Here is a 23,783-nt window from a genome sequence, read left to right as displayed (position 1 = left end):
TGGTTGTGAGAGGCCGGTCCGTGACGACTGACCTGCAGCAGGTTCTCTAGGGTGTCCAGTGGACATGGGCACAACCACTCAGTGAGAAAATTATTTACATTATCTATGCTATGCAGAAGATTATGGGCAGTGTATTGCTTCATAAAACAGCCATTCATTAGTTGCCACACTGAATCCTTGATCTCCTTGTTCCTCATACTGTAGATGAGGGGGTTCACTGCTGGAGGCACCACTGAGTACAGAACAGACACTACCAGATCCAGGGATGGGGAGGAGATGGAGGGGGGCTTCAGGTGGGAAAATATGATGGACAGCTTAGAGCTTCTGGAAGTCATCCAAGCATCAGTTTCCACACTGCATTCTGCAGCTCCTGGTTTCTCAGACTGTAGATGAGGGGGTTCAATGTTGGAGGCACCAATGAGTACAGAACTGTCAACACTAGATCCAGGGATGTCAAAGAGCTGGAAGGGGACTTCAGGGAAGCAAACAAGCCAGTGCTGACAAACAGGGAGACCACGGCCAGGTGAGGGAGGCACATGGAAAAGGCTTTGTGCCGTCCCTGCTCAGAGGGGATCCTCAGCACAGCCCTGAAGATCTGCACATAGGACAGCACAATGAACACAAAACAGCCGAATGCCACTGAGAAAGAAATCACAAGAACCCAGACTTCCCTGAGGTAGGTGTCTGAGCAGGAGAGCTTGAGGATCTGGTGGATTTCACAGAAGAACTGGTCCACAGCATTGCCCTTGCAGAGTGGTAGTGAAAATGTATTGGCCGTGTGCAGCAGAGAATAGAGGAACCCAGTGGCCCAGGCAGCTGCTGCCATGTGGACACAAGCTCTGCTGCCCAGGAGGGTCCCGTAGTGCAGGGGTTTGCAGATGGCAACGTAGCGGTCATAGGCCATGATGGTGAGGATAGAATACTCTGCTGAAGCTAAAAAGACAAACAGAAACACTTGGGCAGCACATCCTGTGTAGGAGATGGCCCTGGTGTTCCAGAGGGAATTGGCCATGGACTTGGGGACAGTGGTTGAGATGTAGCCCAGGTCAATGACGGAGAGGTTGAGGAGGAAGATGTACATGGGAGTGTGCAGGTGCTGGTCCCAGGCTATGGTGATGATGATGAGGCCGTTGCCCAGGAGAGCAGCCAGGTAGATGCCCAGGAAGAGCCAGAAGTGCAAGAGCTGCAGCTCCCGTGTGTCTGTGAATGCCAGGAGGAGGAACTGGGTGATGGAGCTGCTGTTGGACATTTACTGATTTTGGCTATGGGGGCTACCACAGAAGAAAAAGACAGTGAGCATTTTTGGGAGATTTCTCTGAGCAAGGTCTAAGCCATTTCTCACACACCCCCCCCTGCTCCACACCCCCTTGTCCTTTTCCAGACCTTCCCTCAGCTCTGTGTCTGAGCCCTGGGTGGTGCTGGCTGGAGGTGCCGTGAGGAGCAGGGCCTGTGCCCGCTGGCTGCTGAGGAGTCAGCCCTGCTCTGCAGCAGTGGGTCATGGGAACAGGGGCAGGGGACAGTCCTGGGGTTCAGCTTTGTCACATGAAGCTGCTCCTGGTGCAGAAATACCTGTCAGCATCTGCACTCCCAGGGATAAGGAAATGAGGTGGCAGAAGGCGTTTTGAGAGGTTTGGGGTTTTTTACAGCTCCTTCTCCCCTCTCACTGTGGGGAATATTCTTGGGTATCAGAAACCATCAGCATTTCTACTGCACTCAGGGAGAACAGAGCGAGTCCTGCAAGGCAAGAGGCTGCCTGTGGCTTAGTGCAGAGTGAGGGGAGCTGGTCTGTCCCTCTGCCTTGCTCCAGCTGCCCTGGGCTGGCACCTTTCTGAGATGGAGGGTGATCACACTCCCATGTTACCCTGAAAAGCCATCAGACACTGCTAAGAGCAGAGGGATCCACCTCAGACCACTACACATCTCACTGTTTTCTAAGGTCTCAGCAGCCCACATTTAGCCCAGGGCAGAAGTAGCTCATTTCACAAACCAAACAGCATTTTGACTGTCGCACCATTTCTGTGCTTCTTCTTGAGACTTTCAGATAACACAGATGTTATAGGATGGGTTTGCATCCCAGAGGGGAGCTCACAGCTGGGATGGAAACCTCATGCAGATAGCCAAGAGTCCTAATGATGGCATTTGATTCAGGGAGATTCAGCCCCACAGACTTCATTGCCCACACCCCACAGGTCAGAGCAAAGCTGGGACACGTGTGCCCATGGACACACCTGCAGGAAAGGACCCACAAGATCAGGCTGTGACTCTGCAGCTGAAACTGCCATCCCCAGAGAGCCTGACAGCAAGAACAAGATCCCAACAGCAGTGACCCAGAGCAGGGGAGCAAGAAGGAAAAATCTGGTGAGGGTGGGTGTGAGAGAGGCCAGGGCAGGGGCAGCCGGGCACTCAGACAGCCTCACCCTTCCCCAGCTGTGCAGCCACCTCCCAGACACCAACAGTGCCGGGCAGCTGCTCTCAGCCCCTGTGCTCTGCAGAGGAACTGGAGCTCTGGCTGCACAGGAGCTGCTTCATGCCTTGGAGCCCCCGGCCCTGAGGGCAGAGGCTTTGCTGGGTGGGAGAGCAGGCGAGGGGGCTGCTCAGAGGAGGGATCTGCAATGCAGGGGGTCAGTCAGAAATTTCTACATCCTCCCTCCCACAAGAGCTCTGATTTGTCTCCTTCCCAGATCATGTCCCTGCTGCCAGGAGATTTTCCTCCTGGGAGGTGATTCCCTGTCCCATGTCTTTTCCCTGTCAGTGCTCACAGACCCCATCCCAAACTCTGTGCGCTCACCCTGGCCCTACAGACACCTGCCTGTTTGCAGGGCACCGCCTGGGAGCATCTTCCTGTTTGTAGGTTGAAAACAAAGACAGGTGGGTGATCCTGCTGGGTCCAGCAAAGGCGATGCTGCATCTGTCCATGGGCAGAGGAGTGGATGAAGGCTCATCAGGAGGCTCCTATCAGACCTACTGACTGCTTGAAGTTACAGCTGAGTGGTGTCCATGACTTGTTCAAGTATGAGAGCTCCTTTTCCATTTCTCCTCTCAAATTCCCCAAGAGAAACAAATTGAAAATAAGGACTTGAGAAAGTTCCCTATCTTTACTGTAATCCCTTCCTTTACCTTCTCCTTGAAAAAGCCCATTAGAAATGTCCCTCTGAAGGTGCAGCAGAGAAACTCATCTCTATATAACATGTTTTCTCTACACTGGAGAAACTGCAATGTCCCTCCTGACAGATGCCACAGCTTGTGGAATGTTCCAGCTTTAGCATCTCTCCAGGAACTGTAGTTGAATTGGGCTGTAGCCAGAGACTTACTCTTTTCAGGGCTGTGAAGATTTCTCTCCCAATGATGTCTCAGCATCCTCCACTCCATGTTGTCTTTAACCTCTCTGTGCCTGTCTCTGTGCCCTCGGTGCTGCAGGCAGAGCCCTCAGCCCTGCTGCGTGTGCAGAGGAGCTGCTCCTGGGCAGAGCTGTCTCTCTGCAGCGCTGCCGCTGCCATGAGCTCCCTGTGTCCCAGGAGCCCAGCCCAGCTCACAGCACAGGAGCAGCCCATGATGTCCCTTTCTCTGTCCCCTCTGGTTTCCTCCAGGTGTCCCTGGGGCACCTGCTGTGAAACAGCCTCAAGTCATCACTGATGTTCCCTCCTTATGCTGGGCAATAACACTTATTTCCAACAGTGTATTTTCCCTCTCAAAGTTACCTCGAATTATCGTCTTTTTTTTTTTTTTTTTTCTTTTGTTTTGACTTATTATTAGTCAGGACACCCAGAAAGTGACAGGGAGGGATCTTCGTTACCCGTGCTGAAGGAAGGGATTCAGCTGAGTCAGTGGAGGCTTTTCCTCCTGCATTTCTATTCCCAGCACTTGAAGGACACTCAGCTCTGCCATCCCTGCCACACACCTACAGGAGGTGGGATTCCTCTTGCCTTTGTTTAGGAGCTCTCAAAAGAGACACACAAAGAAGCATGTCAGCCTCTTTTCTCCACTCCTGTGCTAATTAAGGGAGACAGAGGCAGGAGTGAGATGTTCAGCTGCAAGTAACTGGTGACATTTGTGTTTCCAGAGGTGGTACCAGATACATTGCAGGTAACTGAAAGGTCCTATGGACAAGTTCGTAGAGACAGGGTGACATCTTGGGGATCATACATGAGCCTGGTGGGAAAGTCCTTTGGCCAAATGAAATGACAGCTCATGTCCAAGTAAAAGCCAAAAGGCCCTTTTCCTGCTCACTATTGTTATGGCAGTTTATGTTGGAGTGCATAGGAATGGTTGCAGTCCTGTACCATAGGGCCAGCTCATTCTCTCTCATGTCCATCAGCTGAATTTACAAGCTCTCCAGTGACTACATTGGCAGTTGTCCCATGGTCATCCCCACATTGCCTGACAGAACACAGAGTAGGTGTTCCATTTCATGTTCCAATTCAGGCCCACATGAGAAGCCAAGGCTGACATGGACCACACAGGACCTACAGGAAATCCATTCCCTTTCAAGGCAGGTGCATCACAGCTGCCCCAGACAGCATTGCAGAATGTGATTTATTGCCTGTGTACCTTTGACTGATACAATCAGTCCAAGGTATCAGTCATCAGACGTCATCAGAAAAGCAAGGTTGGTCTCTTCTCTACCCAACAGCTGCAGGCATTGCATGGACAAGCAGCACATCACACAGGGATCTTCACTCAGTCTCTTGATGATACAATCAACGAAAAGACCAAATACTTTCACAGTATGCCTGGATACATCTAGTTTTCAAGGACAGCATCCTCCAGGCACAGCAATGGTTCATATCAAAACACAATTAAAACTCCAAAAGGAATTGAAGGTCATCAAGATAAGCTGTTGCTATTCCAGAAACAGCTAAAGAAGAATCCTAAATACTGTGAGACTACTACTGAATTTAGTAAGACAAGGTGTAGGTAGACCTAAGATGTCTCTGTGTCTTTGCCTCAGTTGTCAGCAGCAAAGTCTTCCAGGCCTTTGTGCTTCCAGGCAGGACTCTGAAGGGCAACAGCTGTGGTGGATAGGGATCAAGCCAGGGTTTTCATGAGCAAACTGCAGCCTTACCAGCCCTTGAGACCAGAGGGTTTGCATCCAAGAGTGCTGGGAGAGTGTTATTTCCCAGTTGATGCTGATCTGGTATGAACCCAGAAAGAAATGCACTCAGACTCTGAGGTACTGTTTAAAATGCTGTTCATTAGGTCTGGCTCTACAAGAGGGGTATCACAGAGGCAATCTGTGTTCCTCTGGATGGTGGAAACCCAGGTGGTGTAGCACTGAACAAGCTTCCGAACATCCACTGCCAGGAGGAGCCCCATGTCTTGTAAAAGCACTGTGACAGTTTTGGATTATATGAGGTGAGGTGTGGCAGCTTGCTGAGCTGTGGTGTTTCAGCTGAAGGATACAGGGTCTGCTGGAGAGAGTCTCAGGGAGGATGAGGACAGAGGGATCCCCCCCTGTGTGAAGGATCAGCTCAGATATATGGAGCTGCTCAATGACATGGGCAACAGGTTGATTTATCTTGTGTGAGTGAGGATGACAGAGAACTTGGTAAGGATGACACTGTTTCGGCAGTGAGCACTTTGAAACTGTGATAGAAGAATTCCCCCATGGATACCGATGCAGAGTGTCTCCTGAGGAGGTGTGGACAGACAGGAAAAGCAGATTCAACTCCAGCAGGTCCCCACCACAGATGACCTGTGTCCATCAGTGCCAGCCCCTCTCCTCAGACCAGAACAAGAGTCCTCTCCAGCAACAGAGTAGCCTGACCCCAATGAGTGTCTGCAGAAAGAGGTTTCTCTTCCTCCTGGATTCCTCCCTGCAGGCACAGAAATGCTGCCTTCCTCTTCTCCAGGGACATCCCTTTCCCCAGGTGAGGGTGTCCAGCCTGGCCTGGCCAGCTGGTCCTGGTTCCCTCCCTGTGCTCCCCACAGGGCCCTGAGCTGGCCATGCTGCTCTGCAGAGCGAGGGGCTGTGGTGCCCTGGGGCCATGGGTGACTCTGCTCTGGCCACGCTGGTTGGGCTGGGAAACAGACCCAGCTGGAGGAGGATCACTGCTGCTGAGCCCTTTCCATCTTCCCAGCTGGCTCAGGAGCCGAGGACAAGGCTGGGCAGGACCATGGGGTGTCTCTCCTGGCACAAAGGGCAGGGGAGGGCTGAACCAAGATGGTGTCCTGAAACATTCTCCAGTCTGACATCTTTTGGCATCCTGGCTCCTCACAGCCTGTCCTGGCATTGAAGGGCCCTTGTTACCCTGTGCCCTCCTCAGGTTCACCTCTTCCTCTGGGACACCTGCATGATCACTCCTTTGACCAGGACTGTTTTGTTTAACCCAGCGGGCAGCTGAACATCACACACAGCCCTTCTCTTACTCCCTCCAGCTCAGTGGGATGGGAGAGAGAATCAGGAAAGAAATTAACATCTTGGGTTAAAATGAAGACAGTTTAATGAGACAGAAAGGCAAAACAATAACAATAGCAACAATAGCTACAATAGCTACAATAGCTACAATAGCTACAATAGCTACAATACATATAATATAATAATGATAATAAATAAAATAATTAGAGTAATAGTAATAGTAATTATAATAATAATGATGGCAGTAGTAATAGTAGTAATTGCAAAAATGGTAATAATAATAACAGGAGATATAAACCACGTCACGCACAATGCAATTGCTCACAACCCATTGAGTGACACCCAGCCAGATCCCAAACAGTGGTCCCCCAGATAACTTTTCTCTAGTTTACACACCAAGCATGACATCATATGGTGTGGAATATCCCTTTGGCCACTTGGGCCAGCTGTCCTGCCTGTGCCCCTCCCAGCTTCTTGTGCATCTCCAGCCTCCTTGATGAAAAGTCCTTGGTTTGGTATAAACATGGCTTAGCAACAACCAAAACATCCCTGTGCTATCCACATTCTTCTCAGATTAAATCCAACACGCTGCACTCTACCAGCTACTAGGAAGAAAATTAACTCTCTCCTAGCTGAAACCAGGACAGTGCCCCCCCCTTATTCTGTACCATCTGTGTTGTGCCCTGGTCCCACACTCTCCAATACAGTCCAGTTAATCAACAGCACTTTTCCTTATCTCTGGATATACACACAGATCTCATTCCTCAGTCTATAGGCCAAGCCTCTAAAATGTCCAATGAGTTCATGTGGTCCATGGCTTTGGGCTCCAGGGCTCATAAGAGTCTTTCAGGACAGGAGAGATGGTCTTTGCGGTTGGACTGTTGTGTCCTGTGTCCAGAGCTCGTAGCTGGTGTATCTGTCACAGCCAGGGACAGTGTGTGAGTCTGGGTGGGCAGCGAGTGGCACCTCAGGGAGATCCTCTGACAGTGCCTGGCAGCTCCACTCCTCTCCAGGATGCATCTGCCACTGCTGGTGGGACAGCGCCAGGCAGATCAGTCACAGACGTGTCCGTGTCTTTTGGACGTGTGCGACCAAGAAGGGAGCTCTTCATCCAGGCCTTGGTACCTCACAAATCCCCCTGGGACCCTGAGCCAGACCCCAAGCCTAACCACTTCCACTGACACCACTCCCTAAGACCTAACCCTAACACTTATCCATCCCTTACCCTAACCCTAATCCTAACCCCTGCACTTAAAACTTACCCTAAACCAATCATTCACGTAAACTAACCATAACATTAACCCAACCACCCTAACCCTACCTCTTGCACAAAATCTAACCTAAACCAAACCCCCCCAACCCTAAAACTAACACTAACCCTAGCCTTACCCTAACTCTTACCTGCAATATCACCCTAATATGACCTCTAACCCTAACCCATAACCCTAGCCTAACCCTAAAACTAACCCTAACCCATCATACTAACACCAGCCTTAAACCAAACACTACACTAAACCAAGCCCTAACCCGAAATCCTAATCTGCAACTCTTACGACTGACTCTAACCCTAAACTAACCCTAATTCAACTGCTTACACTAACACTATTCCCTAACCCTGAAACCTAATGCTTAGCCCTAACACTAACTATATCCTAACAATAATCTAATCCTAACTATAAACCTCATCCAAAGCCCTAACCATAAGTCTAACTGTAAACACTATCCCCTAACCCTAATCTAACCCTAACCCTAAATCTAATCTGAAACTTAACCCTAATTCAAACACTGAATCCTAAAACTAACCCCAAACCTTAACCACTTCCACTGACACAACTCCCTGGCCCCTAAATCTAATCCTAACTGTAAATCTAAAACTAACGAATAACCTGAACTCTTACATGAACACTAACTAAACCCAAAATGTAAATCCAAACCCTAACTCTAACCCGAAATCTAACCCTAGTACCTAAACCTACTCCTAACCACTTCCACTACTCTGTAACCCCAACCCATAACACTAACTCAATACTTACCAAAAGCCTAATCCTTATCCTAAACCCTAACCCTGACTCTAATCTGAACCCCAAACCCCTGTCCTGAAACCTAACTCTACCCCCTAATCCCAAACCCTAACTGCAACCCTAACCCGTCATTCTAACCTTAACCCTATCCCCACCCCTAACCCTACCCCCTTACAGTAATCCTAACCACTTATAATAACACTACTCCCTAACCCTAAATAAACCCCTACCACCAACCCTAACTCTAACCTAAAACTAATAAACCCCTACCACCAATCCTAACACTATCCTAAAACTAATCTGTCACCCCAAGCCCTTACCCCAATTCTAACCCTAACTCTAACTCCTAAGCCTAACCCTGACAGTAAGCCTAACCCTATCCTGAAAACTAACCCCCAGCCCTATCTCAAATGCCTAACCCCAAGCACTAACCATAGGCCCTTACCCCTAAACCTAACCTGTACTCTAGCTCTGACCCTGACTCTACCTCTACTCCCTAACCCTAATCTAAACCTAACCCTAAACCTTATCCAACACTAACCCTTATCTAAATGATAACCCTAGTGCTAACCCTAACTCTAAATGCAATCCTAACTCTTAAACTTATCTTAACCCTTAAACTAAGCCCTAAATTGTACCCTAACACTAACCTTAACTGTGATTCCTAACCCTAACTCCAAGTCTAACCCTAAACATCTAATGCTAACTCTACCCCTAAACAAAACCGTAACACCAGGCCCTAACTCTAACCCTTCCCCCAACTGGTAATGCCAACTCTAACCCTAACCATCATCTAACCCTAGCTGAAACCTTAACCCTAAGTCATAACTGCTAACCCTAGCCCTATCCTTAACTATAATACTAACTCATCTCCCTAATCACTAACCCTTCCCCCAACCCATAAACCTAACCCTTAACCATAACCACATATATGAACATTCATTGCTAAACCTCAACCCTGATCCTAACCTGGAAACCATAACTCTAACCGTAACCTAATCTCTACCCCATCCCCAAACCCTAACCCTATTCACAACCTAATCCTAACTGTAAGCCTACCCCCTAACACCTATCCCTAAAAAAATCTAACTACAATGCTTAACCCATACCCTCACTCTAATCCTAAATCAAAGCCTGAGCCTAAGACTAAACTCAAACCCTAACCCTACCTCTAACTTTAATCATAAACCTAAATCTAAATCTCAACTTCACCATAACCCTATCCCTGTCCCTAACCCATAAACCTAACCTGTAAACCTAACCACTTCAAGTGACCCTAAAACTACACCCTCACCCCAAAACCGAACAGTATTCCAACCCATACCCTAACCTTAATCCTAACCCCTACCACTAATTCTAACCATAAATCTAAAACTGAGCCCTAACCCTGACTCTAACAGTAACCCTAAACTCTAACCCCAATACTAAACTCGAACCCTAACCTAACACTAACTCTATCACTAACCTAACCTTAATGGTAACCTGTAACTAACCTAACCTAATGCTAATTCTAACCTGAAATCTCCACCTAACCCCTAAATTCACCTCTAAACCAAACTTTAAACCTAAACATAACCCTATTCTAATCCTAGCCCCTTTCATATCCCTAGCCCATGAACCCAGACACCAACCGTAAGCACTTAGACTAAAATTAACACTAACCCAACCCCATTATCTAACCCTAACCATTAACTCAACCTCTAAGCCTAACCCTAAACCCTAACCTAAACCTATCCCTAATCTAATGCTATATCCTAACCCATCATTCTAACTATAACCCTAAACGCTATCCCAAAAATAACACTAACACTACCTCTAACCCTGACCCAGTGTCCTAGCTCTAACCCTTCAATATAAATCGAAAACCTAAAACTGACCATTCAAATAACAAAACTCCCTAAGCCATAACCCTAACACTATCCATCCCTATCCATCCCTTACCCTAACCATAATCCTAACCCCTAAACCTAAAACTTACCCTACACCTATCATTCACCTAACCATAACATTCACCCAAACATCACCCTGACCCTACCTCTTGCACAAAATCTAACCTAAACCAAACCCCCTCAACCCAAAAACTAACCCTAGTATAACCCTAAATCTAAGCCTATCCCTACCCCTAACCTTAACCACTTACACTAAAACTAACCCTAACGCTACCCTTACCCTAATTCAAACCACTGAAAGCTTACCCTAATGCGACCTCTAACCCTTACCCATAACCCTAGCCTAACCCTAAAACTAACCCTAACCCATCATACTAACACCAGCCTTAAATCAAACACTAACCTAAAGCAAGCCCTAACCTAAATCCTCACCTGCAACTCTTACGACTGACTCTAACCCTAAACTAACCCTAACTCAAACCCTAACCCATTATCCTAACCCTAAAGCTATCCCGACCGCTAACCCCTAAACCTAACCTCTTAACACTAATCCTAACGACTTACAATAACACTACACCCTAACCACTAACCAGAATTGCAACCCTTAATGCCAACCCCAACCTCCATCTCCAATATAAATCTAAAACCTCACTCTGACCCTAGTTCTAACCCCATCCCTAACTCTAACCAAAATCTAAAGCTAAAACGTAATCCTAACTCTAACCCAAAACATGAAACTAACCCCTAACGCTAACTCCAACCCTACATTCTAACCATCTTCTAAACCTAATCTAACTCTAATACTTACCATAATCCTAACTCTAACCCTAACCCTAGTCCTACCCTTCAACCCTAATACTAAAACCTAACCCTGACTGCTTACACTAACACTATTCCCTAACTCTGAAACCTAATCCTTAGCCCTAACACTAACTATATTCTAACACTAATCTAATCCTAACTGTAAACCTAACCCTAACTGTAAATCTAGAACTAACAACTAACCCTAACTCTAACCTGAACACTAACCAAACCCTAAATGTAAATCCAAACTACATCCTAACCACGAAACATAACACTATTCCAACCCATACCCTATCCTTACCCCTAACCTCTACCACTACCTCTAACCATAAATCTAAAACTGAGCCCTAACCCTGACTCTAAACCTAACAGAAACCCTAAACCCTAACCCCATTACTAAACTCTAACCCTAAACTAACACTAAACCTATCACTAACCTAACCTTAATGGTAAGCCGAAACCAACCTAACCTACCCCTAACCCAGACCCAACACTAACCCTAATTCTAAACTGAAATCTACACCTAACACCTAAATTCACCTCTAAACCAATCTTTAACCTAAACACAACCCTAATCTAATCCTAGCCCCATTCATATCCTTAGCTCATGAACCCAGCCACCAACCGTAAGCACTTAGACTAAAATTAACACTAACCCAACCCTAATATCTAACCCTAACCATTAATTCAACCTCTAAGCCTAACCCTAAACCCTAACCTAAACCTATCTCTAATCTAATGCTAAATCCTAACCCATCATTCTAAAATAAACTTTAACCCTAAACCGCTATCCCAAAAATAACATTAACACTACCTCTAACCCTAACCCAGTGTCCTAGCCCTAACCCTTCAATATAAATCTAAAACCCAAACCTGACCATCCAAATAACAAAACTCCTAACCCCAACATCTAACTCTAATCCAACCCTTACCCCAACCCTTATCCTAATCCCTATCTTTAACTCAAATCTTAACTCTAAGTCTAAAATCTAAGCCTTATTCTAACCCTAAATCCAATCAAAATTATAATGGTAACCCCTAAGCTGACCTCTAACCCTAACCCTAACCCTAATTCTAACTCGAACCCCTAACACTCACCCCTAACCTAAACCTAACTATAACTCTAATACTTACAAATAGTGCTAACCCTAACCATATTCCTACCCTTTCCCCCTAAACATGAAGTCTAACTGCTTATACTAACACTATTCCCTAACCCCTAACCTTAATCCTTACCTCTAACACTAACCCTTACCACTAACCACATCCCTACCCATAAACCCTAAACCTAATCCTAATCAAACCCTAATAATAACCCTAACACTACCCTAACACCTATCCCTAAATCTAAACCCCTAATGTTAGTCCAAGCACTTACTGTAATCCTAAAGCAAAGGCTAAATCTAAGACCAACCTCTAACCCTAACTCTAAAACTAATTCCATGCCCAAACCATGATTCTAATCCTAAACCTTAATCTAACCCTACCCCTAAATCTAAACCCAAAACTTAACTCTACCCCTAAGACAACTCCGGAACCCCTTGCACTAACTCTAATCCAACCATTACCCTAAATCAAATCCTAAAACTTAAGACTAAATGTAAACCTAAATACTAATCCTAAATCTAATCCTAAAATTTAAGACAAACCCCTAACTCTAACCCTAAGACCAACATAACATAAAAAGAAATCCAAACCCTAATCTAACAATACCCCCAACTCAAAATCTAATGCTAACATCAAACCCTAACTCTAACCTTTCTCCCTAACTGGTAACGCTACCCAATCATTGACTCCAATCTAACCCTAAAAGGAACTGTAACCCTAAACCTAAGTCCTAACCACTTATCCTAGCCATAATCTTATCCTTCAATCTAACCCTAATTCTTCTCCCTAATACCTAAGCCTAACATCAACCCCCTAAAGCTGACTCTAAAGCTCAGCCCTAAACCTTAACCCTAACCCTAGCCAGTAACCATCAATCTAAACCTCACCCTTACTCGAGCAATAACCCCTAAACCCTGAAACTAACCCTACCTAACCCTAACCAGTTCCACTAACCGTAACACTACTCCCTAACACAAAGATGATAACCCTAATGCCGACCCCTAACACTAACTATAACCTTCATGGTAAGCCTAAACCCTAATACTAACTCTAACCCTAACTTGAAACCTAGTCCTAACACTAAACATAAACCCTAACCTTAACCTAAGCATAACCCTATCACTAACCTAACTTTAACCACAAACCTTAAACCAACCTAACCCAACACTAACCCTAACATGAAATCTACCCCTAACCTGACCTCTAAAAAGAATCCTAAGCCTAACTCTAACCATAACTTTAGCCTCACCCCTAAACCTAATCTCCTATGCTAATCTTAACCATTCGCAATAACATTTCTCCCTAACCCTGAACCCGAACCCCTATCTCCAACAGAATTCTAAAACCTAAGCCTAACCACCTTTTCTAACACTACTGCCTAACCCCTAAACTTTAATCTAACCCTTACTCTAATCCTAATTATACTTTCTATCCCTAACTCTAACTCCAACCCTTACATCTTACCCCAAGCCCCAACTCCTACACCTAAGCTACTCCTAACTATGTCCACTAATGCTACTCCCTCAACCCTAAGTCTAATCCTAAATTCTAGCCAATTCTCTTCACTCTAATGGAACACTAATGCAAACCCCTAGCTCTAACTCCAACTCTAAACCTAATGCTTAGCCTTCTTACTGTAATCACAAATCTAAGCCTCAACCTAAAACCAAACTCTACCCCTAACCCAAACCCAAAAGCCCTAACCTTAATTCTAACCCTAATCCTAATCAAACCCTGACCCTACTCCTAACTCTAACCCTAAACCTGACTCTAAACATAACCCTAGCCCTACCTCCTAAAACTAACCCCTAACCCTAACCACTTCCACTGACACTACTCTCGAACTCCAATACTAATCAAATCGTACCCCTCATACTTGAACACCTCACCCAAACCCCAATGCAAATACATACCCGAACCTCAAACCCTACCTCTCAGACTAATCCCTAGCTCCTAACTCTAGCACTAACCATAACTCTTAACCCTAAAGCCTAACTCTAACACATAACCCTAATCCTAAACCTCATCTAACTCAAACACAGGAATTCTAACCCTAACTCTGAGCCCTTGCCCTACCTTTAACCCTATTTCTAACCCTAAATGTAACTCTTCCCCCTAGCCCTAGCTCAAACCCCTAACCCCAAAATCTAACCCAACCCTCTAATTCCTAAGACTAACCCTAACTGTAACTCCTAACACTGACCTTTACCCTAAATCTAACCCTAGACCTTAACCCTACCACGTAACCCTAACCTAAACCTCATAGAACACAAACACAAACTCCTAACCCTAACCCTTAATGCTATACTTTAACCTCTTGCCCAAAGTTTAATCCCAGCTCTAAGACTAACTCTAACCCAAAACCTGACCCATAACCCTCACTCAAAACCCTGACCCCAAACACTAACCCTAACCATGCTCCATAAGCCTATCCCAAACTCTAACCCTAACTCTATCCCCTAGCCCAAAACCTTATCTAACACTAACCCTCAACCTTATCTAAAACCTAACCCTTATCTAAATGCTAAACCTAAACCAAATCCTAACCCTAACTCTAAATCTAACCCTTAATTAACCCTTAAATTAAGCCCTAATTTTTACCCTAACTCTAACCTTTACTGTAAATCCTAACCCTAAGTCTAAACCTGAAACCTAATGCAAACTCTAGCCTTAACCAAAGCCCGAACACCAAACCCTAACAATAACCCTAATCTAACCCTAAGCCTAACTATAACCATAACCCTAAGTCCTAGCTGCTTACTATAACCCTGTCCTTAACTCTACTTCTAACTCTAACCACAAAAACAAACCCCTAACACTTATTCTAAACCTAACTCCTAAACCTTAACCCCAACCCTAGCCTGCAAGCCTCATTCTAAACCTCATACTTACTTTAACAATAACCCCTACACCTTAAAACTAACCCAAATCCTATCCCTACAACTAAAATTAATTCTTTTCCCTAAGGCTAAGTCTAACCCTACCTCTAATTAGTACTCGAAAAATAACCACTAACCCTAACCGCAAACCCTAATCCTAACTATAACCCTAATCTCCAACCCTACCTGTAATCTAAACCTAACCTGAAACCTTACCTAATGCTAACTCTAACTCTACACCCAAACCCCTAACCCATATCTAAGCCTCACCATACACCTTATCTCAACCTAACACTACTCCCAATCCCTATACTGGTAACTCTAATCCTGACCCTGTGCTTTACCCAAAGCCCTATCCCTACATCTGATGAAACACTAGCCCCCTCTGACACTAATGCAAACATAGTCCTAACTCTAACCTGTAGCACTAACTCTCAAGCTAACATACCCTCTAACCCTAGCTCCTAATCCTAACACTGAAACCTAACCCTAAACACTAATCCTAATTTGAAACATAACTAATACACACTAGCCAAGAAACCATAACCAACAAATGATAACCCTAAGCAAAACTCTGATCCCGGTCCTAACCGCTAACTCCAGCTCTATCCAAAATTTCAACCCTTACTCTACCCATCGCTCTAACACTAATTCTTAACCCTAACCACTATTTCAAGCACTACCAGACCCCTAATCCTAATCCTAAACCCAAAATCTAACCATTTCCCTTATCCACAAACCATACCACTAACTACAATGCCAATTCTTCATCCCTAACCCTACCCTAATCCTAACCACTAAAGCTAAACCTAAACCATAAACCTACCTCTAACCAAAACCCAACCTTAACTCTGTCCCTACCCCTAACCCTAACTACTTACCATAATACTCTTCACTAACCCCAAGTCTAACCCTAGCACCTAACAGTAAACTGTAACTCTAATCCTAACCCCTAAACCTAACTTTAACCCTATCACTAACTCAAACCCTAAACACTAAACCTAAACCCAAGCCTTCATTCTAAACCTTACCCACAATCTGTAACCCTAATGCTAAACCTCATTCTAACCCTGAGCAGCACTCTTCTGTCTCCTCCATTCTCCTCTTTTTCTTCCTTTTGAGGGGGCAGATGGGCTCTGTGTCCAGACAGGTCCTGGGGCCTGACACTTGCACCACGGGCCTGATCTTTCGGTGCTGACAGCTGGGTGCCTCCCTGCCACCGCTGGGACCCTTGCCTGCCACCTCCTTCCCCACAGGGGACACTGAGCCCTCCTGTGAGATTCTTCTTCTTCTTCCTTGGGGGCTGGAGACTTGATCCTTGTCCTTCAGAGCCAGAGCACAGGGGCTGCTGTCTGCTCCAGGGGGCTGCTTACACTGACACTTTCTGGAGGAACCAGGGGTGACCTGGCTGGGCTCCTTCTCGCTGCTGCAGGGAGGAAGGTGGTGCGAAGGGTGGGCAGTGGAACAGGTGGTCACGGGGAGGCTGGGAGCCAAAGGGCTGCGCTGAGGATGAAGCTGAAGGTCGGCTTTTCATGATTTGGCCAACGGAGAGCAGATGAGGACAGCCTGCAGAACAGGAAAAGAGGCTGACATGATCTGAAGGCCAGGTCAGGAGCAGGAGCCCCCCTCTTCCTCCACACTCCACAGTGCACAAGCACAGCACCCAACTGCTCCCATCTTAGCCAATCCAAGAGAACAGGAGAGGTGGCTGCTGAAATCACTCCCCTGGGCCACCTGCCATGTCAGACAGTTGCCTCGTGGACTACTGGCCTTGCTGCCGTGCAGGAGCCTGGGAGCGACTGGCACCACTTACCTCGACTTGCCAAAAGGCCAAGGAGTTGGGGTAGGTAGTATCCATGGGGTAGGTGTGGTTGGCAAATTGTGAATGAGGTGGTGTGCAATGGTCACTTCTGCTCGCCTTCCACAGGATGCTGTGCTGCAGTTATTGACATGAAAAAAATAAAAACAACAAACTTGTTGATCTAAAGAAAAGAGTTTTCCATGAGCCAAGAGAAGAAAATAAGAAGGTGAGCCCAGAGAAAAAGGAAGGGTAAAGACACAGAAGGGGAGAGGAAAGTGGGGGGTGGTCAACAAATCAGAAGGGTTTTCTCTTAGAAGCAGAAATGAAAAAAGGAAGGAAGGAAATTTAAACAACAGAAACCCCAGCGCACTGTCCTGAGCTGTAGTTGCACAGCGGCGCCCAGAGGGCCGGTCCCAGCCCCTGCGTGGGGAGGAGGAGACTCTGCAGCCTCCAGCTGGGGAGTCACCTGCTCCCATTGCCCCAGGGGACAAGACACTCAGAGAAGATTGGTGAGGCCACTCCGCTCCAGGGACTGGCACAGCCGCCCCTCTGTCCTGAACAAGAAACAGGAGGCGTTTCTCCAGCCTTAATCAGGGATGGGAACAACAGTGGGGACCTGGCCCTGTACCCCAAACCAGAGCAACTGCTGCAGCCCTGGGGCTGAGGGGCTCTCCCTGTCTGCCTCCAGCTTAGCAAGACACCCAGCATTCAGTCTACACTCTCCCCAACACAATCTCCAGCTCAGAAGACACAAGGCACCTGTCGAAGGCTCCAGGTAGAAGCTCCAACTCACTTTTTGGCAGAATGCACCAGCTTCATGGCTGGTGGTGGTGACATGGTGATGTTCAGCTCCAGAGCAGCACTGGCCAACAGGGACTATTTCAATTTTGCCAATTTGGAGTCTTTGGGTGCAGCCATCTTGGTGCTGGAGCCAGTAGGGAGGTCCATGCCACAGCTTGATTCCTGAGATGTGCAGAAGCTGCTGGTTCCACCCTGGGCCTTCTGGGACGCTTTGGGCAGATCCCCGCTGTGCCATGCACTGGGCTGGCAGCACTGCTGCTGCAGGAGTCCCTCTCCAGGGTCTCAGCATTCTCCCCACTGCCCCTGGGCTCCTGGCTGGGGATGGGCTCCAGCAGCAGCTTGGGTGAGGTAGGTGGCTGCTTGCTCTCCCAGGAGCTCTGCCAGGACAGCTCTGCTTTGGCCCCACTTGTGCTGCTGGTGTTGCAGGAGCTCTGAACTGTTCTGGGCACAGGAGGCAGCTGCAGGAGGGCGAGCAGCTTTTTGGGCCTCCAGGCTGAATCACTGTGCCAAGGACACAGGGGGATACTGCAATCCCATCCCCTCCAAGCTCACACAGCAGCTCTTAACTGAGCAGGATCCTTCCTGCAAGTCATCCTCCCTCACCCCTGTCCATTGGGTGCAGTGGCTGCCTCCCTGCCAAGCTGCAGCCCACCTGCCCTTGCAGAGCAGGCAGAGGGGCAGCAGCTCCTGCAGCTCTGGCCCAGAACAGCCTTCAGGACTCACCTGGCCTGTCGCTGGTGAAGACCTGGGTCTGTTGGTCACAGCTTTTTTCACCTGATCAGAGACGCTGGCCCCAAGAGATAAAACAGAGCATGAGCACAGGGCCACAGACTGCACCAAACCCCTGAGCCTGCCCCCAGCCAGGCACTGGCCAGCATGCCATGAGGGACGGCTGTACTGTCCCCAGTCCCATGGAGCCTCAATGGAGGAGTCGTGGCTCATGCTCAGGCAACAGGCTCTGCTCTGCCAGACAGAGGCAGCACAACAACAGAAGCTGCTTTCCTCTTGCCTGCACCCTGCCTGACACTGGCAGTTAAGCAGCCTCCAGAGCAGTAACGGTGCAGCTGCAGGAACATCCCCTGTGAGAGCAGAGCTCCCCCACCCACACCCTGCCCCACTACCTGATCTCCAGCACCAGCTCCAGGAAAGGGTCAGAGCTCTCCCAGATGCTCTTGCACACTCAGAACTTCACTGCAAAAGCAAGAGCAGTAAGCACACCCTGGCACAACACCTGCACCCAACACCACCTCAGCACAGCACAGGCAGCTGCCGTGTGCCCCCTCTCCAGCTTTGGGCTCTGGGATGTCGGCACCAGGATTCACAGCGTGCAATTCCACTGTGTGCTGGGACAGCAAGTGCTGCTACATAACTGCCAACATGGGCTCCTCAGCTGGTGGCAAAGAGCTGGGGGCCCCCAGCCAACAGCTTTTTTCATCACTACAACACACACCACAACCCACAGGAACCACAAGACTGACCTCTGGATAAGTTACACACACTCAGCAGTTTTCCCAAAAGATTTGTACTGCAAGGCTCTCAGGGAAACCGCTGCCCTGAGAGTCACAGGCCCAGGACCTGGCAGCCAGCGCTCACCACGGAACCACAGGGATCCGCCAAAGATCTGATGAACCAGCATGGTGGCCTGGGTCTGGTGAGCCAACCTGGAGACAGCAGCACCAGAGCTCACACTGCCCCTCCGCAATGGCCACCCCTGTCACCCACCGCTGTGTCCTCAGGATCCAAACCCATCCCAGTGGCAGCTCCTCTCTCCCTGCCCATCAGGAGCATCTTGCCAACATTTATCCAGCAATTGCAGTGGCCACTGACCAGGCCTGGAGCTGTCAGGAGAAAGGACTCCCTGGAGCTCACCCAGCTCTAAACTCAGCCCCAACCTGCCGCTGGCTCGGCAGCCGGCACTGCGAGCAGCGCAGAGATGGAGCGATTGGCAAAGAGCTTTGCAAGGCAGAGCCCTCTGGGGCACAGCACTGAGGCGGACCCACTTCCCCTCTGCGTGACTGAGCGTCAGCCAAGAAAGTAGCAAGCTAAATTTCACAGGAACAGAAAATTAACATGGAAACGCTCATTTGTTCCAAGGTCGAACCTGTGGGATCGCCCCGAGGCTCACGGACATAGTCAAGTCAAGAAGTCAAGTAGTCGCTGCCTACAGGGACAGCTGGAATCAAGGAGAAAGGAAAAGAGTTGTCATTTCACATTGTGATCTACCTTGTCCTCAGTGACCTGCAGCACCTGGACGGGGGTCAGGCAACAACATGGGACCCAGACGCATGCTGAAATTTCCAAAGCTGCAGAGGGGCTGCAGATCCCTTGGCTGGGACCTGGCAGCTTCCAAACTACTGTGTCCAGGCCACATGCAACACCCCTCAAGGACCAGATGGACAAACATGGGGGCTCTCAGGGCCTTCTGACCAGGACACCTCTCACACACACAAAAGAAAACTCACACTAAGGTGGGAGCATGGAGCACCAGGGCAAAAAATGATCATCCATGTTTCTTCTAGCAAAGAGCCTGCTGGCTACTGCAAGGCACAACTATTGCAGGAAGACGTTAACAAATAATAAACCAAATATTAACAAATGTAAAAGGCCAGTGACCAATGAAGACTGAACACTTACCCCTGGCATTGTCCTCAGGCTCAGGAACAGGATTACACCAAGAGGCTTGATCACCATGGACTGCAGGAACCAAACAGGGAGTCAAACACAGGGGAGGAGCTTCCATGGCATGTTGTGATCTCCTTCTTCCTCAGTCACCTGCAGTGATGGCAGGGGGTGAGGTAATGACACAGGACACATACAAAGGTGTACGTTCCCACAGCTAGAAATGGAACATGGGTGACCTTTTTGCTGAGACCTAGCAGGTTTTCAGGCAAATAGTATTTATTACTTGTCTGTGTAACACCAGCAAGGCACAAAAAGCTTTTGAAAAGCCTCTGAGATGATCTTGGATACAATCACACGTGAATAACCTATTAAAACGTGAGTGTGTATTCCTTCAAGCAGACAGACAGTGACAACTTACCCCTGGGACAGCCCAAGGCTCATAACCAGGATCCAGCTGAGAAGCTCGATTAACTCTGCCAATGCCATGGCCTGGAGTCTCCCAGGCTGGCAGGGACACCAGGAGGAGGAGGAGGGTGAGGACCATGGCCCCCACGCTCGCACCGTGATGCTGCTGCTGCCGAGATACAGCACAGCACGTCACCGTGGGGCTGTGACCTCATAGTCACATTAGAATCACCACATCTACACACGACTGCATGTCCTTGTTCTACATGGGCATGGGAGGAACAGAAGTGGAGAAGGGTGAACCTATTTGGGAGGCAGCACTGCCTATGGGAGTGCACAGGCTCTCACTTCTTGCTTCCCAGAAGTCAATCAATCAATCAATCAAACAATCAATCAATATCAAAAGCAAAACTGCTGGCAAAGGTGAAAATATCCCATATTTGGGAACACAGCACCTACATTAGGAGAAAAAATGGGCAAAAGCACCTGAGTATATTGGGTAAAAAGAGCCAGAAAAACCAAAGCATAACTAGATTTGGATCAAAACTGGCCAAAAAGGGGTATGACATCTCCAGATCTGGAGTGAAATTGGACCAAAAAGTCAAAGTATGCCCAGATTTGGGTAAAAAAGTGGCCCAATCACCCCCAGATTTGAGTATAAACTGGACTGCAAAGCCAAAGAACTCCCAGATCCAGGCAGAAAGAACCCCAAAGGGCACAAATGTGCCCATATTGAGCTCAAAACTGGCCCAAAGGGCCAAAGCAATCCCAGCTTTGATTTGAAACGGGCCCAAAGGCTCAAAGCGTGCCCTGGGATGGGGCCGTGTGGCACGAGGCTGGGGGGCAGGGAGGGCCCCACAGGGACTCAGTGCTGGTTTCTGCCCCTGTGCCACCACTCCCAGCCCCTGCTTGCCCACAACTTGCCCCTGAAGCAGCCGCAGCCCCTCTCCCCTCCCTGCGGGGCGTCTGTCCCCTGCCCACACCCTGGTGCTGCCTGGCTCGCCCTGCCCGGCCCAGCCCGGCTGCTCTCCCGGCCCCAGCCCCAGCCCTGGCCCCACTGCTGCCCTGCTGAGCTGCTCGGGGCTGGGTGCTGCCCCTGCCCGCCCACCTGCTCCCTGCGCTCGGCTGGAGCAGCCTGGGCCTCCCGGGCTGGCAGGGACACCAGCAGGAGGAGGAGGGTGAGGACCATGGCCCCCACGCTCGCACCATGATGCTGCTGCTGCCGAGACACAGCACAGCACGTCACCGTGGGGCTGTGACCTCATAGTCACATTGGAATCACCACATCTGCACACGACTGCATGGTCTTGTTCTACAAGAGCATGGAAGGAACAGAAGTAGAGAAGGGTGAACCTATTTGGGAGGCAGCGCTGCCTATGGGAGTGCACAGGCTCTCAAGGGTCTTTACTTTTAACTATTTTTGTCAGGCAGCTCTCTAGGAAGAAACGAGCTTTACCTGCTAGTTTTACCACAGCTTCAATGCCTTTAAAGCCACCACTTCTTACCTCTGCTGCTCCAACACAGCCTCACAGCCCAGCAAAATCATAGTGCAGGCAGAAACTTTCACCATACAAAGAGGGAGGGTCAGGAATGCGTTACTCTCAAAAACAGACACTGTCAACCACTCTTGCTCTCGCTTACCAAATTCAGACAGTGTAAGAAAACAACAAGGAAGCGAGATTCTTATTTTATGGACCCCATTATATGGACCATTCAACATCAAGTCCAACCAGAGTCTGAACCTCCAAATAAGAAATACCATCCTAAAATTTCTAGGAAAATGAAGGCCTTTCAAGTGGCAAGACCCTAAAATGTTCATAAAAGCACGGCCATGCAAGTCCACATCCCTGATCACAGACCACCTGCCCTGGTACCTGAGGCAGTGATGTTCTCAGCCGATTCAAAGCTACTGACATCTGGAAAACAGCACAAAGTCTCATGTTCTTCAGTGCCAAACATGTAGTTTAGAACTGAAACAGGCAAGAAAACCATCTACGGTCAGTCAGGTTTCGTTAGAGGACATCAGGACAAGTTGAGTTCACATTCACCAGGAGTCACAGCAGGTCCCACCCGTCCCTGCAGACCCCAGCACCGCTCCTGCGCAGGGTCCCGAGAAGCAGGAAGCACAGAACAAGAAACCTCCCTTCCAAAGAAGGCCCACAGCCGCTCTTCCAACAAGCTGCATAAGCAGCAGCTGAGAACAACCTCTGCTGTAGCTGCACCCAGCTCTGCTGTCCCCAGAAGGAGACCAGCTCCTAAATGATGCCCAGCCCTACAGACACAGATCTTCCCCAGGGCAGGGATGAGGAAACACCAGAGTGCAGGGACACCTGGTCATTCAGTTGAAGCTGCTGGGGAGAAGGACAGAGGACTAGAGAGAGACAAATGAGACAAGAGAGAAGACAGAGGAGCTGAGAGAGAAAGAAACACACAGGGAAAAGGATGGAGAGATGGAGAGATCAAGGCAGAAAGGGATAAGGAGCTGTGAAGAAACAGGGAGGAAGAAACAGCAGGGCTGATGAGCAGGACAGAGGGATGAGGAGGGGGGAGGAGGAGAAGCAGGAAGAGGGTAGAGAAAGACAGGGAGGGGGATGTACAGATGGAGAGACAAAAAGAAAGTCTGAGAAGTAAAGCAAAGTTTGGATGAAAACGAAGATACTGGAAACGGGAAACGTAGCAATGATCTGGAGGAAGAGGAAAAGAGGGCTGAGAAGCAGGAAAGAGGAAGAGAAGAAAAATAAAAGGCAGAGCCAGATGGACAGGGGTGATATAGTGAGAAAGGATGGGACTGGGAACAGGCAAGGAAGACAGAAAGAAAACCAGGACAGGTGCAGGGAGCAGGACAGAGACATACAGTGAGAAATGATGGGGCAGGGAGCAGGACAGAGCAACAGACCAGAATGACGACAAAGAGAAACCAGGGATGATGAGAACAACAGAGGGGTGGAGACAGAGAGGGGGATACGAGAAACCCTGCACAGAGATGGAGAAGGGTGGGGAAACGGTGAGGAAGCAGCAGAGAGGGACAGAGAGAGAAGAGATGAAGAGGAAGAAGGACACAGCAGGAAAGAGGAGGGAGCAGGGAGGAACTGGAACACA

General features: G+C 48.4%; 1 protein-coding gene across 1 annotated transcript; it reads right to left on the bottom strand.

The window, feature by feature from the left end:
- Positions 1 to 331: 331 nt before the first annotated feature.
- LOC308049039 (olfactory receptor 14J1-like) lies at positions 332 to 1,249 on the bottom strand (the record flags this gene model as incomplete). The annotated part of the gene is made up of 1 exon (XM_080358440.1): positions 332 to 1,249. One exon carries the CDS (start codon positions 1,247 to 1,249, stop codon positions 332 to 334), a length of 918 nt encoding a protein of 305 aa, XP_080214566.1.
- Positions 1,250 to 23,783: the final 22,534 nt, after the last annotated feature.

This window comes from Nesoenas mayeri (genome assembly GCF_963082525.1).
Source record: "Nesoenas mayeri genome assembly, chromosome: 23".
Lineage (NCBI taxonomy): Eukaryota > Metazoa > Chordata > Aves > Columbiformes > Columbidae > Nesoenas > Nesoenas mayeri.
Note: the sequence above shows the minus strand (reverse complement) of the source record. Positions and strands in the feature narration are given on the sequence as shown.